The 16,175-nt window shown below is 53.7% G+C and overlaps 1 protein-coding gene across 1 annotated transcript; it reads right to left on the reverse strand.

The window, feature by feature from the left end:
* Positions 1-35: 35 nt before the first annotated feature.
* On the reverse strand, positions 36-5,136 carry En1 (engrailed homeobox 1). Its single transcript, XM_026410577.2, has 2 exons — positions 4,221-5,136; positions 36-1,173 (listed from the first exon to the last, which is right to left on the reverse strand). Exons 1-2 carry the CDS (start codon positions 5,101-5,103, stop codon positions 857-859), a joined length of 1,200 nt encoding a protein of 399 aa, XP_026266362.1. The 5' UTR covers positions 5,104-5,136; the 3' UTR covers positions 36-856.
* Positions 5,137-16,175: the final 11,039 nt, after the last annotated feature.

A 16,175-nucleotide genomic window follows, 5' to 3' on the forward strand; every position in this document is an offset into this window, starting at 1 on the left:
CCCGAGCCGGCAAAGAGGAGGGCGGCCAGGGGCTCGTGAGCACAGTGTACACTTTATTTCAGACTACAGGTTTCTGAACATAATAAAATCTTTGGCTTGTAGCGGCGGTTCAGTCTCGCAGTCTGTGGGGGTCGTATTTCTCAAGGAGTCTCGGGCAAACATTAAGGGGGCAGGACAGACAGACGGACAGAAGGGTCCTGGGAGGTGGGGAGGGGGAGGCGAAGGGCAGACACGAGAGGAAACACACTCTCACGCACACAAAGTAAAGTCCCAGAGAAACGAGGGCCAGCGATGCGGGGCGGGAGGTACTGGGCAGCAAAAAAAAAAAAAAAAAATTCAAAAGAAAACAGTAACGAAAACGAAACTGGGCCGGGGGACAGCGAGGCGGGACGGGGGGGGATAAAATAATTATAATAATTATAATAATTATAACAATAATAATAAAGGAGATTAATAAAAATGTCCAGCAAATAGAGATCGCTACACATTTGTTTTCCTTACCTGAAATTAAATATATACAAGGTCGTAAGCGGTTTGGCTAGATAGAGCTTTAAGGAGTTCGCAGTTTCGTCCCTTATACTGTGAATAGAGAATAGATCATATTTTTTTTTTCCGATAGCACCTGTCCGAGTCTTTCTCCCTTTTCAAAAATGTTTCATTCAAACGTGGCTGTCCACTCTGAGGATCTCTCTCTGTCTGTCTCTCTCTCTGTCTCTCTTCCCTGTTGCTCCCTCCCTCCTTTGAGCTGATCATTTCTCCCCAGGCGCTGGGCCCGCGAGGCACAGGCGGCGGCGGTGCCAGGAGGGGGCGCGGGCGCCGCGGCCCGAACCGCGCGGCCCCGGCCGGCCGCCCGCAGCTACTCGCTCTCGTCTTTGTCCTGGACCGTGGTGGTCGAGTGGTTGTACAGTCCCTGGGCCATGAGGTGCAGCGCCAGGCCGTTCTTAATGCCTGTGGCTTTCTTGATCTTGGCACGCTTGTTCTGGAACCAGATCTTGATCTGGGACTCGTTGAGGCTGAGCTCCTGGGCCAGGGTCTGCCGCCGCTGCTCCGTGATGTAGCGGTTCGCCTGGAACTCCGCCTTGAGTCTCTGCAGCTGCTCGGCCGTGAACGCCGTCCGCGGCCGCTTGTCCTCCTTCTCGTTCTTCTTCTTCTTCAGCTTCCTGGTGCGCGGACCTGCAGCGGCGGAGAGGGCCGGGTGGGGGTGGGGACGAAGGGCAGAGGGGAGGGGGGAAGAGGGCAGAGGAAGCCGTGAGAATGGCAAAGCCCAGCCGGGATCTAGCCTCGTGCTTCCGGGGTGACCGCGGAGGCCCTGCTGGATCACCAGCTCCCTCCCGCCTGGCCAATCCCTCCATCGAAGAGCCCTTTGCTGAACCACTCAGGTCTATGGGTACCTTTCTGGGGAAAGGGTGCAAAAGAGCCAGAGAGGAAAACTAGCCGCGGTTGTAGGTGCACCCCACATCCTAATTCAGAACAGAAGAATCCGGGGACAGGCTTAAATCACAGCACTTCCTGGCCAAGGAGGCGGGAATCCAAGATAGAGATTTGAAGCCCCATACTGCCTAGCCACAGTTGGAGGTCAGAGGCCTACTATTTTCACAGCCCTGGAGTAAAAAGGATTGGGGCAGTAAGGACAGGCTCTGGTGAGGGGATGACCGGCCTGCAAACTCATCCTCCTTTCTTTCTTAAGAAGTTATATACATGGAGGCACCTCTAATGAGACAATGTGCGCTTGTAGCCATTAATCGGAGAATAAGGGGACACGGAAGAGGCTCTGAGAAGGTTGCCCAGCTCCAAAGAATTTGATGTCTGTTCTGTGCCTCCTCTTCTTTCTCTATGGCCTAAAAGAAACACTTTCTAGGGCAGGTGGGAGACTGACTGCTCCTTTCCCTCTGAAGGGAAAGAAGAGGCCTTCACTCAACTGCAGAGGCCCTTCATGGGAGGGGTTACTCTGTTTTGCTTCTTGGATAATACCTAGAAGAAAAAGAGAGCCCTTTCCATTCCTCCACCCAGCTACACAGGAAGGTCCCTTCCTCTCTTCTTCGAACCCTTATAATGCAATTTTAGGATCCAAAACTCCTGAATAACAGAAATAGGCCAGACTCGCTTTCTCTGCTCATGGATGCCATTTGCAAAGGAGATCATATCCATTTCCCAGTCCATGAGCAAAACAGGGGCAGAAAGATGGTGACAGACAATCTCTAGAGCAATCTGCTCTATGACTCTGTGGTAAGAAGCCCATGTAAGAAAACTCCCAGAAAAGTAAAGTCTCCCTCCAATGACAGTCTGAAAAGAGGGCTGCTATGGTGTCCAGCCCTGGAGAATGGAAGGAGACCCAGAAGTTGAATCTTCTGGTCTGTCCCTGGACAGCCTACACCTGTGTCCTGTGACTTCTGTGTCCAGGTTTCCTGGCATGGACTTGCTGGGCCCTGTCTTGGTTATGGGAGCATACAAGTTAAGTCCCTGTCAGGCCTGTTACTCTCTAAAAGTGTCAGGAAAGAAGGGTCTTTGCCAGCATCTCCAAACATAGGGACAGAGGGATAAGATGGGCAGCTGGCTCGTGGGGCAGGCTACTGTCTGGGATCACCAGCTGTCCTATGACAAAGAGTTCAGGCCTAAGCAGACTGTAGTGACTCAGGTCTAGCTTGGGGATCATCCCCCTGAACTGCCCAAACAGGAGAAAAATCAGGTCCTCTGCCTGTTCAGGCCCAGGAGAAGGAAAGCCATCACAAACAAAGACAAGGCCCCCTCCAGAGCAGGACTGGGGTTTAGATTAGTAATTAGCTGAGCGGGCAGAGATGGCCCAGGAAATGTGTACATCCCCAGAAAGGCCCCACTGCGCGTGGTGCGTCTGGGGCATGTTGGAGTGTTGTGTATGTGTGTGCGCGCAGAGGCACGGACACTTGTAATAAAATCGTAGCCTCCCGGCCAGACCGAGCCACACAGCCTGACAGCTCAATCACTCTATCCATCAGGCGAGTCAATCAAAGCAGCTTTTCGGAGGTTCAGGGAGCCCGACGTGTCAATAACGGGGCTCGAGATGGCGGGGGCTGATAGCGCTCATCGATCCGCACCCGGCCGCCAGCGGTTGTACCGCAGCAAGAGACCAGCCAGAAGAGAAGGTAGCTACACTGTGCCTGGCCCCCTGGCAGACCCTGGGTTCCTAAAATCCTGATCATGGGCTAGAGCCCCTACTATTCTCTTAGTGGCCCCCAGTGGTCTCCAAGGCGCTGCCGGGGCCGGTGTGTCTGGCAGGCCTTGGTCTCCTTTCCGGGGCCCAGCATCGGTCCCAGGGCAGGTCTTGGCCTTGAGTTCGCCAAACGCAAGGGGACCCCGAACAAGAGTGGAAGAAGAGCCCAGCAAAACCAGCTCGTGGCTGGCCTAAATCTGCTAAATGGCAGATGTTCAGAGGACAGAATGAAAGAAGGAAAACGCAAGGCCGCGCAGAAACTGCGGGAGAGGCCGGCTCTCCTGTCCTTGGCCCTGCTTTCAAGCCTGAGCCTGACCTGCTTTCTCTCCTTTCCCACTTGTCTGCCAGCTCCCAAAGAACCTGAGGCCCCGATAGCACCTTCCTGGTAACTGCCCTTCACTGGATTCTACCCACCCGGATCCGACTCTCTCACAACCTGACTGAAAGAGGAGGATGGCGTGCAATGTCTTCTTCTCCCTTCCTGTGTTTCCCCATAACTGTCTCCATCTATGTAAATGGACTCTCTGCAGAATATATCGAGATTGTGGTTTTGTCTGTAAGAACAGGCAGCGAATACTATTTCTCTGGTCAAAGCTTTCCCCAGTCAAAGCCTTCCTCTACCGGACCAGACTGGTGGAAATCAGACCCAAATCACTAGGCCTGTCTTCCCGCCAGCTTTAAAAACACTCCTTTCCTTGTAAGAAAAAAAAAATCAATGACTAATTGTACATCTTTCTTAAGAATAATAAAGGTAAAACACAAAAGAAGGCCCCAGGGGCTCAGAGTTCAAAAATCAAAGGATCCAGACCTCCCATGCCAGGAACTGTAGTTTCCCGGCTGGTGGACTCAGAGGCCAGGATCACAGATGTGGACACATTCGGATGTGGCTGGCACCGGGGTAAGGAGGAGGAATCGGGCTTGAGAGGAGAGCGCCTGAAGCTGGGTTTGTTCTCCCCAGCGCGGCGGCTTGTTGTTCTGGGGCGACCGGCGGCGGGACCGGAAGGCACAGCGAAGCCCGGGTTTGGGTACTCACCAGAAGACGGACGATCCGAGTAGCGAGTGCAGTAGACCCAGGCGGGCCAGACGAGGGGCTGCTGCGAGTCAGTTTTGACCACGGGCCCACCGTTGGCTGAGCCCATAAGTAGGATGGCAGGGTTGCCGTGCTCCGGGTACTTCGCGCTCTGTGCGCCGGGACTCCCCGCGCCGCCTCCACTGCCGCCGCCGCCGCTGTCCGAGGGCTTGGCGGCTGCTGCTGCCGCCGCCGCCGCTGCCACGGCCGCTGCCGCTGCCGCCGCCGCCGCCGCCGCAGCCGGGTTCCCGGCTTTGGACGCGCCCGCGCCGGCGGTGTTGGCGGGCTGGGAGCCGTCGGGTGGGCCACAGTTCGCGTCCGCGGCGCAGAGGAGCGAGGCGGCGCCCGGCGCCCGCGTGCCCAACGGGTGGACAGGGTCTCTACCTGTGCCAGTCTGGCCTCTGTCACGCTCGACCCGGCCTCCTCCTCCGGCGCTTCCTCCGGCCGCCGCCGCCGCCGCCACCAGGAGCTGCGGCGGCGGCTGCTCTTTTTTGCAGCCGAAATCCGGCCTCAGGATGTTGTCGATGAAAAAGTTGGTAGTGCGGTGCAGCTGGGCCGCGGGTGGCGGCTGGTGAGCAGGCGCCGCGAGATGCTGCGGCGGCGGCGGCGGGGGCGGGGGGTGCGGGGGGAGGTGTGGGTGGTGGGCCAGGGGCGGCAGGCAGGGCGCGGCGGGCGGCGAGGGGGGCGCGGGCTGCGGGGATACGGGCACGCTGTCTCCATCGCTGCCGCTACTGCCGCTGGCGCCGGGACTGAGGCTCAGGCTGAGGCCGCCCGGGGCCGCCGCCGCCGCCGCCGCGCCGAGGCCCGAGTCGCGCTGACTTTTAGGTTCCGGCTGCTGTTCTTCCATGCTCGGCCGCCCCGCCGCCCCGGCCGCCGCGCCGGCCCCCGCCCCCCCCGCCTCGCTCCCCACCCCACTTTGCCAGCGGCCCGTGGGGGTGCGCGGAGGAAGGAGGCAGGCGAAGCCTCAGCGAAGGCTGGGGCGGGTGCAGGAAAAAAAGCCCAGGCGTCTGGCCTGGATCGCTTGCTCTTATCGAGCAGATAGATCTCGCTGTCTCTCCCTCTCTCTAATTTGTAGACATCCAGATAATGTAGACACTTGGCTATTTCTTTTCCTTTCTGCAACCAGATTCAATGATTTGTATTAAATGGGGAGTAAGCCACGGCCAAAAGGAAAGAAAAAAAATGAAAAAAGAACAGAAGAAAAAAAGAAGAAAAGCTCTAAGATTCTTTTTCTTAAAGGGAAAAAAAAATAGTCTTTAAAGTCTAGCCATCTTCCTAGGCAGTAGTGAGGGGTTTGACTTCCCCGAGTGTCACGCTCAGCTGTGCCCAGAGCGCGAGGCTGGCAGCGCCTTTAATCGCCTTTGCTTTTTTTGCAGGGAGAGCGCGTCTCCGCCAGCGCCGGGCTGCCTTTTTTTTTTTTTTTTTTTTCCCCTCAAATCTCTGACAGCTCGGATCTTTGCACAAACTCTCTCGCTTAAAAAAAAATCACCCAGGCACACTTTTTGCCTTCAAACCGGAAGCACGTGAGTCAGGGCCGCACGTGTGCGGGGCCAATAGCGAGCCACGACTCGCGCTGACACTCGGGGCTTGGCCCAATGGGCGCGCGCGGGACTTTGCGGATAAATAATCCGGGGGCGGCGGCATCGGGCGGAGAGGGGGTGCCGCCACTCGGGCCCGGTGCGTCCGGCCCGCCCTCCCCAACTCGCGCCCGCGCCCCTCCCCCTTCTTGAGGCCCAGACTGAGGAGGGGGCTAAAGAGGCAGGGGAGGGGTGGATTTCGGGGTGTAGGCAAATAGAGAAGCAACTCCATAAGCAACTTGTTGGAGAAATGCAGGATTATGGGTGCGTGCGCGCCGGGCACGGGGTCAGGAGGCAGGGGTCTGGGTCCTTCTGCACCCCCCATGCCTAAGAAAGCTTTTCTCTTTCCCTTTCTCCCTCCCTCCCTCCCTCCTCTCCCCCTTTGCGTTATGAAGGGAGAAAGCTTGTTGTTACTGGGTGTGTGAGAGTGTTTGTGTGTGTGTGTGTGTGTGTGTGTGTGTGTGTTGGGGGAGGAGTGAGATCAGGAGGTCCGTGATGTGAAATAGACCTAGAATTGGCTACTTTCAAAGGCTCAGTTTATTTTTCACAAAGAGCAAACCCGGGAGGCCTGCTGCGCTAGCTTGCACTGCCAGTTTGTAAGTCTCACGCCAGCCGGCTACTCTGCATTTCCTTTCTGGGGAATCCGCACCCATGCCCTTCCCTCTGGACCTTCGACAACACCCGGGAGCGGCCCTGGCGCCATGGAGCCAGGCCCAGAGGGCACAGAAGAGACCCAGCACCCGCTGCCTGTTCATTCCCTGGCTCCAGGAGTCAGAGTTGCCCCAGCATGGTAGAGTCGTCCAAAAGAGGGCACTGGGCCGGGCAAGTCAGACCGCGAATGCACTCGAGGCCTGGATTTCCAGTTCAGGAAAACCTCCGTGTTAGATTTCCCAGCAAAGTAAAATCAAACAAATAAAAGCACGGCGCCCCAAGTGTTTGCCCTGGCCAGCCGACTTTGCGGACAACGAGTTTCCCTCAGTTTCGGGGCAATTGAATGTCCTAGGATTGCTCCCAACTCCCTGGGCGCCTTCGACTGTAACCCTGCGAGTTCTTCTCTATCTTTGGGGGACTGCAGCAGTCTCCAGCAGCCCCCACGTTCAGGTCTGCGGGAGTTCCTTTTCGTTATTTCCTTGGCAAAGCACCTCACAAGTTTTCCACACCAGGGATACTTGGGGGCGTGGTGCGCTGGACACTGGGTGGGGGGTTGCCTGTGGAGCTCTTTTGGAGGGCCTGGGTTCGACTGTCTCCTGAAGTCTGCAGTGTCCGAGAAAGGTTCCAGCAGACGAGGCCTTCACTGACACGTCATCTTGGAACTCCGGTAGTCCTGTCTTCCTGAGCGCCATTCTCAGTGATCTCTTTAGGGATAGTATCTACCTGGGACAAGTGGGTGGAGGCGAGGAGGGGGGGCGACCTTCCCCTAGTTTTCCAGAAAAGTCATAGAAAGATTAGGAGAAACATATAACTAAAAACAACAAGTCAAACTACCGCAATATCTGAAGTTTCTCCAAGGGGTTGCAGGAGAGCGGGAATTCCTGGCTGCATCTTATATTGCTGGCTGCATCTTGGGGTCAGCCGAGGGTCCCCTGATTTCAGAGGCTGAGTTCCTGGCTGAACCTCCCTGGCAGGGCTGCCTAGTATCCAGAGCCTCTCTCCGGAACGCTGCGTTGGGCAGACCCACCGCGGCCTCCTCAACTTTCCCCAGCCGTCCCCAACCCCACCTTGGAGTCTCCAGGGTCCCCTTCAGTCTCACACCCAAGAGCTCCCCGAAATTTCCAAGTGCCCCTACCCCTTCTTTCCGAAATGGGGGTGGGATTTTATTTATATTTAAGTTCGCAAAATTGAAATCTTTATCCCGCAAGCGAGCGTGGGTACTTAATTAAATTCTAATTAGGACACTATCAATATCCTATTTAGCCGCGTAGCTTTTGTGCGCCGCGGTCCCTTTCAGCGCCGTAAATAGGGTCTCGACGCCTTATCTCGCCTGCAGGAGACGCCTCGAGAAGGGCTGCGGAAGATAATTTATAGGTTTTAATTACTCTTCATTCCGCCTGATCAGCTTGGCGTTCATCACAGGCCTGTGAATAAAACCCTGGTCAAAAGCTCTGTCACATCGCGCTGGCAAGACGCTTAATCAAAGTGAGCGGCCCCGCGCGCCGCGCGGCCCGGCTCCTCCACGTAATTTCCAGCCAGCTGATAAAGCCAGCTGAATAATGCGGCGGCCCTTTGGAGACACCATTTACAGAAATGACTTTATTGACGGCTTAACGTCGGTAATTCATTTTACCTTTCATGTAGTGGAGCCCGGATTTGTTACAGTAATGGGATGATAAATGCACCCGCGGCCCACGAGCTCGGGCTGGATTAGGCGGCGCTCCACAGCGCGCTGGCTTGTCCCCCCACCTTCCCCCAGGCCGAGCCTGGGTCGGAAGCTCTACGCTCACACCGCCTGCTCTCCACAACCCCCACCCAGGCCCTTGGCCCTCCTCTCCCTCCTGAAATTGAGCATACTACTGGGAACTCTGTAGCAGCACATTGGAGTCCTAGCAAGCTTCAGATGAGGTGTGATCTGGCTGAGTAAGCAAATGTTAGCTGAGAGGGATATGTGAGGAGTCCAGAGGACTGGGCGTGTGAGTGAGGAACTATAGGGCAGGGTGAGTTGACAGCACTAGTATGGGATTTGGTGTGTGCAGTGAAGTATTTGTTCACATGTGGGTACACTGCAGTGGTTGCCATTTCCAGGGTACTCTTTTCTGGCTTTGGCAGTAAAGAAATTTTTTCCAACTTGCTAGATGCTCAAGGCAAGATGGTAAAGAGGTAAGTCTGCAGGAAACAGGTGAGGGAACCTGTCCAAAATGGAATGCAGTCTCTTTCTCCAAATGCCATCCGTTACTGGGCCAAATGTATGGAAGCTGGCCGTGGAGCCCAGTTTCCATTTCTGTCGCCTTGCAGTTCAGTGCTGCTGTAGTTACCTAAGTGAGAAGTCCCACAGAAGACCACCAGGACTGAGCCATGTCCCTGCAATAGATTGATTGTCTCCAAATTTACTTTTCATATCCAACCCAGATAAAGTGGAAAGTGACAAGGAAGGAAAAAAAAAAAGATTGTTTTGTTTCAAATGTCAAAAGGGGGAACTTCAGTAATATCTCTTCCTACTTGAAGGAAAAGGGGAGCCCAAAGAGGCCTGCAGGGGTAGAGAGTGGAGTAAATAGGATAGGGAGAGACCCCAGCCCTCTGCCCCTTTTCCAAGCCTAGACAACCTCCATTTTGAGGATAATCAGGAGCTTCCAGTAAGCAAGACACCTGGCCAAACAGAAGGGAATAGTGTGAATGTAGTTTTTTTTTTTTTTTGGGGGGGGGGGGAGGTGATGCTGGAGAAGTTTTAGGATCATGAAATAGAAAGACCAATGAGTATTCTAGGATTGACATTGACAAATTGTACCTTTTTCCTCCCCTTTCTCAATCTGGCAAAAACCACTTAGTGTAATCTTGGGGAGTGACCCAATCTTGGGCTGTGGGACCCAGGGGCTTGTATTAGTGTCTGTTTGTGTGAGAGCCATCCGGAGAGAAACCCAGTCTATAAAAGCATTGCTGTGTGCCTGTATAAAATTGTATGTGGCAGGAGACCCTCACATGTGCACATTAGCATGTACACCCAAGTCAGCTCCACGAGTCAGCAGGAAGAAATGCGTTGGCTGAGAGTTTTGCTGTGTTCTGCTCAGAAAAGGAAATCTCCCACCACCCTATGTTTTCACATGATTTTTGGATTTCCTTTAAGGAGAGACAAATATTGGTCCCGTGCGCTTCCACTTCTGAGGGGGAGGAGGAAAATTGTGGAAGAAAACCCTGCAGGCTGGCCAGACATGTGTGCATGATGGGTTGGGAGTAGGAGCGTGTTGCCTGCACACGGTGGTAATCGCATTTCGAGTGTAGATCAGATGGCGGTGGGGCCTCGTGGTGTGGGACATGAATGAGTTGTCGCAACACAATAGCGCGCAGCCTTCCTACGGGGACTGGGTGACCAGCGGTTTTGTTGGGAGTGAATGCGAGGAGATTTCTGCTACAAGTGCCGCGGTATTATTATGAGCCAGAAGGTCAGACTATACATCGCAGGTCCCCAAAGCCTATAGACCTTGGGAAATGTGGGGCCTCGAGCCACGTCATTGTACCTGACAGTCCTTTCAATAGACTAATTCAATTAGCGCTCAGGGTTTCGGTCTTCATTTGGAGGCGATAATAATGTGAGGATGGGTGGGTGCTGGGGGATTCCTTAGGTATTAGTTAGGGATCCTAAGCAATTCTGTCCGAAGCTCAGAATGGGACAGGGGGAAGGCCAAAGAAGGTTAAAAAAAGAAAAGAAAAGAAAGGAAAAGGTAAAAAGCAGGTGGATATGTGGGTAAGGCGAACCTTAGAAAACAGATTCTTTGTTGACTCACGAAATTGGGGTGGCAGCTTTGTTTTCAGAGAACCCAGAAGAGTCTTGGACATGGGGAGAGGATTCCTTTTTTCTGTGTATATGAAATGCATCTATAAATGTCCTAGTTCCTAGAAAGCCCTGGTGTTGGAGGTGGTCACCTTTAAGAGTTTCAGTATTTGGATTTATGCCCCCATAATCCAGTCTTTCCCCAGAGTTTTCTTCCTCTTATCGGAGGACGCAATTCACAGCACGGACATTTTTGTTCTAGAAACATTGTCTTTTCTCTCCTCTCTCTCTTTCTCTCTATCTCAGACGAAATGAACTATACCTTCTAACTGTGAGAAACGGGGAAATTTCCGTAAATTGATTCGGAAAGGGCTCTCTTGGAGTACTGGCTTCCTTGGGCGGGGCTGAATGCCCGCCAAGACTATTACGGGATTCGGAGGAGCGCAAACATCCGACTAGTCACTGTTCACTGGTTTACTGGAGGCGTTCGGGCTGCGCCGGGATGTCTCCGGCTAGACGCAGGGCCCCTTGGCTCGCCTTACGGGAAGCGGTGCCTCCACCAGCCCCTCTGTACAGACCCCAGACCTTTCAGCCAGGCCCTGGAACTCAGGGTGTTAAATCTCACGGCTCACGAAAGCAAAGCGACTACACAGACTTGTCCATTTATTTTTCTTGACTTTAATCAAACATCTCGTTTTTTTTCTCCTTACACTGAAACCTAGCCCAAACCCAGAATCTAAACTCTTATTTGGATTCAACTCCTTTCCCACCGCTCCCCCCCACCCCACCACCCTGTGGGTCATCCAGAGTTAATTCAGCGTCTAGCCTCCAATTTTCTTCTGTATTTTTGGGTTTTCTCCCTCTCTTCTTCCCTCCCCTCCCAGAAGAGTCCCAGGGGCTGCTCTCCTAGGCCGAAAGAACCCTCACCCACTCCAGTCCCCACCTGTCCGAGTAGCTGCTCCTGCCTGCATCCGGCTCGGCGCGGTTCGGGGGTCCACATCACTGACATAAAGCGTGTGCGCGCCAGTGGGTGCAAGTGTGGGAACGAGTGAGGAGGGGCCAGCGTGGCTTCCGGGTTCTGCAGCCCCCACCCTTCGTTCGGCTCAGCTTATGCTCCCCCGGAAGGTCCGTACCCCACTCCAAAGTTGGAGACCAAAAAAAAAAAAAAAAAAAAAAAAATCAACGAGAAAAAAAAAAAGAAGAAGAAGAAAAACAACGTCCAAATCCCTTGCTCGGGAACAACCTTGCTGTTCCAAAAATGTGTTCTTTTTCCTTGCCCAGAATTAACTATCTTCCTTCTCCTTCCCTCTATAGGGGTAGGGATTGTGTCGGGGCTTTTCTCCCACTGACCGATGAAAAGGCGACAAAAGTCCACACACCCAGCTCTCGGCGCCGGGACTCCAGGCCAGTGCCTTCCCGCCGCCCTGTCCGCCCGCCCAGGAGCATGAAGAGTGCCGCTCTCCCTTTCGCCCTTGGGGGCTGCATCCTTGAGACTGTCTTCCCCGGGAGGGTGCAGGAAAAGCTTTGGGTTCCTGATCAGCGTTGTCTGGGGACTGGCTGAGAGACGTGAAAGGAAAAGTTTAGTCCAGAAGGTGAAGCAGACCGGCGAGGGAAAATCCCCTGAGACAGCGAGTGAAGGAAAGAGCGCAGAAGACCTTTGGTTTCCCCCAACCCTTCTCACCTCTTTCTTCAGACTGGTTTGCAGTAAAGCGGAGGGTGAGGGGTAGGGGTGTCACTGCAATGCCGAGGCCTTTCGGGGCCAGCTTCCCTGTCTGCTGGCTCCGGTGCAGAGTCGGTTGGGGGGGACATGTGTGCGGCCCGCGCGTGCGTGTTTGTACATGACCCTGTGCATGAAAGACTCCGCGTGAATGCGCGTGTGTACAATTAGGTGTCTGAGTGTACACGAAAGTATTGTGAGCGTTTTTTGGTGCCCAATCCTTGTGTGCCTGCGTGGGCATCCCGCCGGGGTGTGCCTATGTATGTCCATAGGTGTAGTATCAGTGTGTGCGCGTCCGTTTGTGTGCCAGCTAGGAAACCGAGAGCAGTTCCCTCTGATTGGAAGGGTGTGAAGTTATAAGGACTCTAGAGATCTGACCCCAACCCACTGCTGGAAGTCTAACCCTATCCCTTCGCTCCTAACCCCTTCCACGCAAGTCATTGAACTATGCCGGAAACAGTTTATATCCAGATTAAACCAGCTACTGATTTTTTGGTTTTCCAACAGGAGCCATCTCAGCAACTCTGAGCTCTGATTGAAGGGAGAGTGGCAACACGTGCCAAGGTCAAGATCAAAGGGATCTGGGGGTGGGGGGAGCGAGAATACCAAAAAACCGCTCCCCAGATGAGGGAACTGGGACTCCAAGAAGGGAAGGGACTAAGTCAGGGCCCCATAGAGGCCGCCACTGCTCCCAGGGCTCGCCACACCCGGCTGGGGAGCAATAGACTTCCTAGTGTTGTCCTTGGGCCTAAATCCCAGGTAAAAGCCACAGGGGATGCTGGTCTCCTTCTCCCGGCCGCCGGCTCCACTCTCTTAATTGAGTCTCAAGTAAGGTTCACCCTCTTCCCAGTGTGTGGGGGAGGAAAGAGCAAGGATAGAAATGCAGCATAAGGCGAGGGGAAGATACAATCCTTTCCCGTACCCCACTCAAGGTTCTCCCTCCAATGAGGTTAGCATCTTCCTCTTCGCCCCCCCCCCGCGCCATCTAGAACTTTCCTGGAGTGACAGGTACAGTTAAAAGTGGGGTAGTGAGGGGGAAGGCTGGTCCCCTCTGCGGGGGTGAGCGTGGAATACCCGCCCCAAAGTCATTCCAGGCACGTCCCTCTCCTCTTACGGCAAGGACGCCCGCCCCAAAATTGTTATGCAAAGAAGTCAAGTATGTGATCTTCCAGCGATCAAAGAAAGCGGCAAAGCCAAATATTAGAGGAGAAGTCAATAATGGATGAGCAGATTAAGAAACCCATCTCGCGGACAATTATTCCCGCAATTGAAAACGCGGCCTCTTTCCCTTATCCTCCCTCCCCCACCAAAAAAAAAAAAAAAAAAGGAGATGGAGGATGGGGGGTGGGGAAGGCAGCACCAGAGCATGCTTGAGAGTGGGTGCGTGTTTGTTGAGGGGAGATAACGCCTCCTAGGGGCGACCTAGTGGGTCTGGTGTTTTGCCTGGCCAAGCGGGCCTAGCCCTGCCCTGGGCGCACGACACTTACCCGTCCCTTAAAAGATGGGAGTATGGATCTGCTCTACACTGAAGAGTTGGAACTGGGGTTTTATAGGGTCTTTATTTCAAATCAGGCGACATTCCATCCCGAGCTTCCCCACCACACCCCTTCCACTTTGTAGGAAGATGACCCTAGGCAGGCGGGTAAGGTAGAGAGAGAGCAGGGTCAGAGCGGCGCTGGCCGATTCCCCGCCGGTTTGCCTGAGAGAAAAGCGCCACCTGTCGGCAGTTTGGAGAACCGCACTGGTGGGGTGCTCAGCGGGTAGGCAAGGCTGTGCGGAAGGTTTGCATTTAAAGCCCTGGGCAGGGACCAGGGGAATGTAACAAAGGGCTTCTTTCCTGACCGTTGACTCCTGAAACCTGAGAGACAACAGGATTCCCGGAAGAAGGATCCTTCTTTGGATCCTCTTATCTCAAAAGAGCCAAAAAGGTGGAGAGAGAAGCCCCTCAGGGGCTGTCTGCTGTGCGATTCTGAAAGCAGAATATTACTGAAAACACAGTGGGATGGGTGCTAGGTTGGGAGTCAGGGACTACATTTCCTCGTTCCCTCTGCCTGCTCCCTACTGTGTGGTCTAGGGTGGAACTGTGGTTCTCTCTGAGCCTCAGTTTGCTCAATTGAAGGAGTTGGATTGGCCCCCTTCAATTTTGACTTTGAATCTAACAATGAATCTGAGCAGTATTTGTAGACACCTGTGACTTGTCTTCCTCTGTTTCTACTCTAATAAATACTGGACCTTTATGTGCCGTTTGTATCTGTTTGTATCTTAATCTCTTATAGGTGCTTCAATGATAGTATAAATAGTTTTGTAAATGGAGAATTTTATTTCAGTGGGGTCAGAGAGTTTCTTGGCTCAAATTATCCCACATGTCTATTTACTTACAACTTTTTAAATAAATCAGACAAACAAGAAAACTTTGTTCACTTTGAAGTGTGGATATCATTGGAGAGGATCCCTGTGGTGGGGACATAATGAATGTGAATGTGGGAGGCTTAGACAAGAAGACATGTCACAGAAAGTGGTTGATGTCAGAGAGAGAACCATGAAAAGGGCCCCAAACCAGAAAAGACTACAGGTGAAATTGAGGCCAAGGACAGACTGAGCCCAGAGGGGAAGGAGAAGGTGTGGTGGTCCCTGACCCAAGGCGTCCCTGCTAGGGTCTGGCAGAAAAGGCAAGCTTGGAGACCCATGTGGGATAGCTCAGACCTCAAGTCACTTTTTCTTGAACTTTCCATGAAATTAATAAAGTACTGAAACCAGAGCAGGGAAGGAGGTAATATTTGTCAATAGTTTGAGGTCCCTGGAGATCACATATAACCTCAGCCTGGAATTTTCCGTTTGGGATGCTCAAGGGAGGTTTCAGTTCTACAAAGTATGGGGCTCAAGGTTAGGGTATGTCCAAGTTGGGCACACCCCTCTGGAGCTCCTGAAAAGTCCTCATCCTGAGCTCCGGGTTGACAGCTCAAGGCCAAATCAGGTGCCCTATCAAGAGGCCTCACAAACTCTCCTGTAAGAATCTCCCCTTGGGAGGAACTGCCACATCCAACCGGGGACCCTTTGCTTTTGAGATGGAGGGACTGTTTCTGGTCTGTCTTTCTGTGAGTCCAGGAATCGTTCTGGGGCTGCATGCTCCCCCGAGGCGAGGCAGGGAATTCTGGTCTCTAGAGAACTGGAGCCCACGTGAGTTTCTGGATGCGGGTTAATATTCCTGTTTAGAGACCAGAAGTCTAGGGACTGGAGGTTGGGTCCCTTGTCCTGGAGAGCGGCCTCCTGAACACCAACCAAGACCTGAGAGGTCTGTGGAGACCTTCTCTGCGGGCTTAGGATTTATCACAAGTGCAAGTCCCACCTCCCTCCCGCGGGGATCTGTCGGTCCCTGTTCTGTATGGCCCACTGTGACCCCCTACTTGCAACACTAACTCTTTCCAACATCTCAGACCTGAAGGGTGGAATTCCCGACTTTCCACTCCATCCCCCAGCCTTCCGAGGCTCCCCTGGCATGCGCCTCCAGGTGCAGGGGTCTGCTGCTGGGGTAAGCTAAGGGGATGGGCCTAGCCCTGCAGGCGCACCGGGGCGGGAGCAGTGGGCTGAAGCGGTGGCCGCGCAGACACCACTCCTACAGGACCGAAAAGTGGCTGTCTCCGAATCCAGCGGCCGGCTTCTCAGGCAGGCCACAGGAGTCCCAATTCTAGGAGTCCAGATAAAGACGCCAGAATCCAGGGCCCTGGGGAGTGCTGACCCAAACTGGAAAATTCGGGAACCTTCCAGAGCCCGCCACGAAGCGAGGGCGAACCTCTGCCCCAACTTGCAACTGGTGTGGCTCAGACCAAATTCCATGGTGAAAAATGACACAGGACAACAGGCAGATTTATATTAAATTTCATTTCCACGTTTCACTCGGATATTGCCCTTCTACATAGGGGAGATGCAAGGTAGAAATCGAGGTAGACATAGACATAGGGAGAGTGAGAGCCAATTTAGGGGGTGGCCCTTTCTGGAAGAGGTTTGCACGTTGGTGATAACCAGTATATGTCTGTCCTGCGCTCGCTGTGGGCCAGGCACAGCTCTGAAGGCTTTATCTGGGTTCCTATGTTTGATCTTTTCAGGAACCTATTCAGTATATAACTTCCTGTCCATTTTAGGAAGCTGGAAACTGAGGGTGTGAGAGGAATAATCTGGCTAAAGGGCAGGTTTATAGCAAATGAGAA

This window comes from Urocitellus parryii, chromosome 1 (genome assembly GCF_045843805.1).
Source record: "Urocitellus parryii isolate mUroPar1 chromosome 1, mUroPar1.hap1, whole genome shotgun sequence".
Lineage (NCBI taxonomy): Eukaryota > Metazoa > Chordata > Mammalia > Rodentia > Sciuridae > Urocitellus > Urocitellus parryii.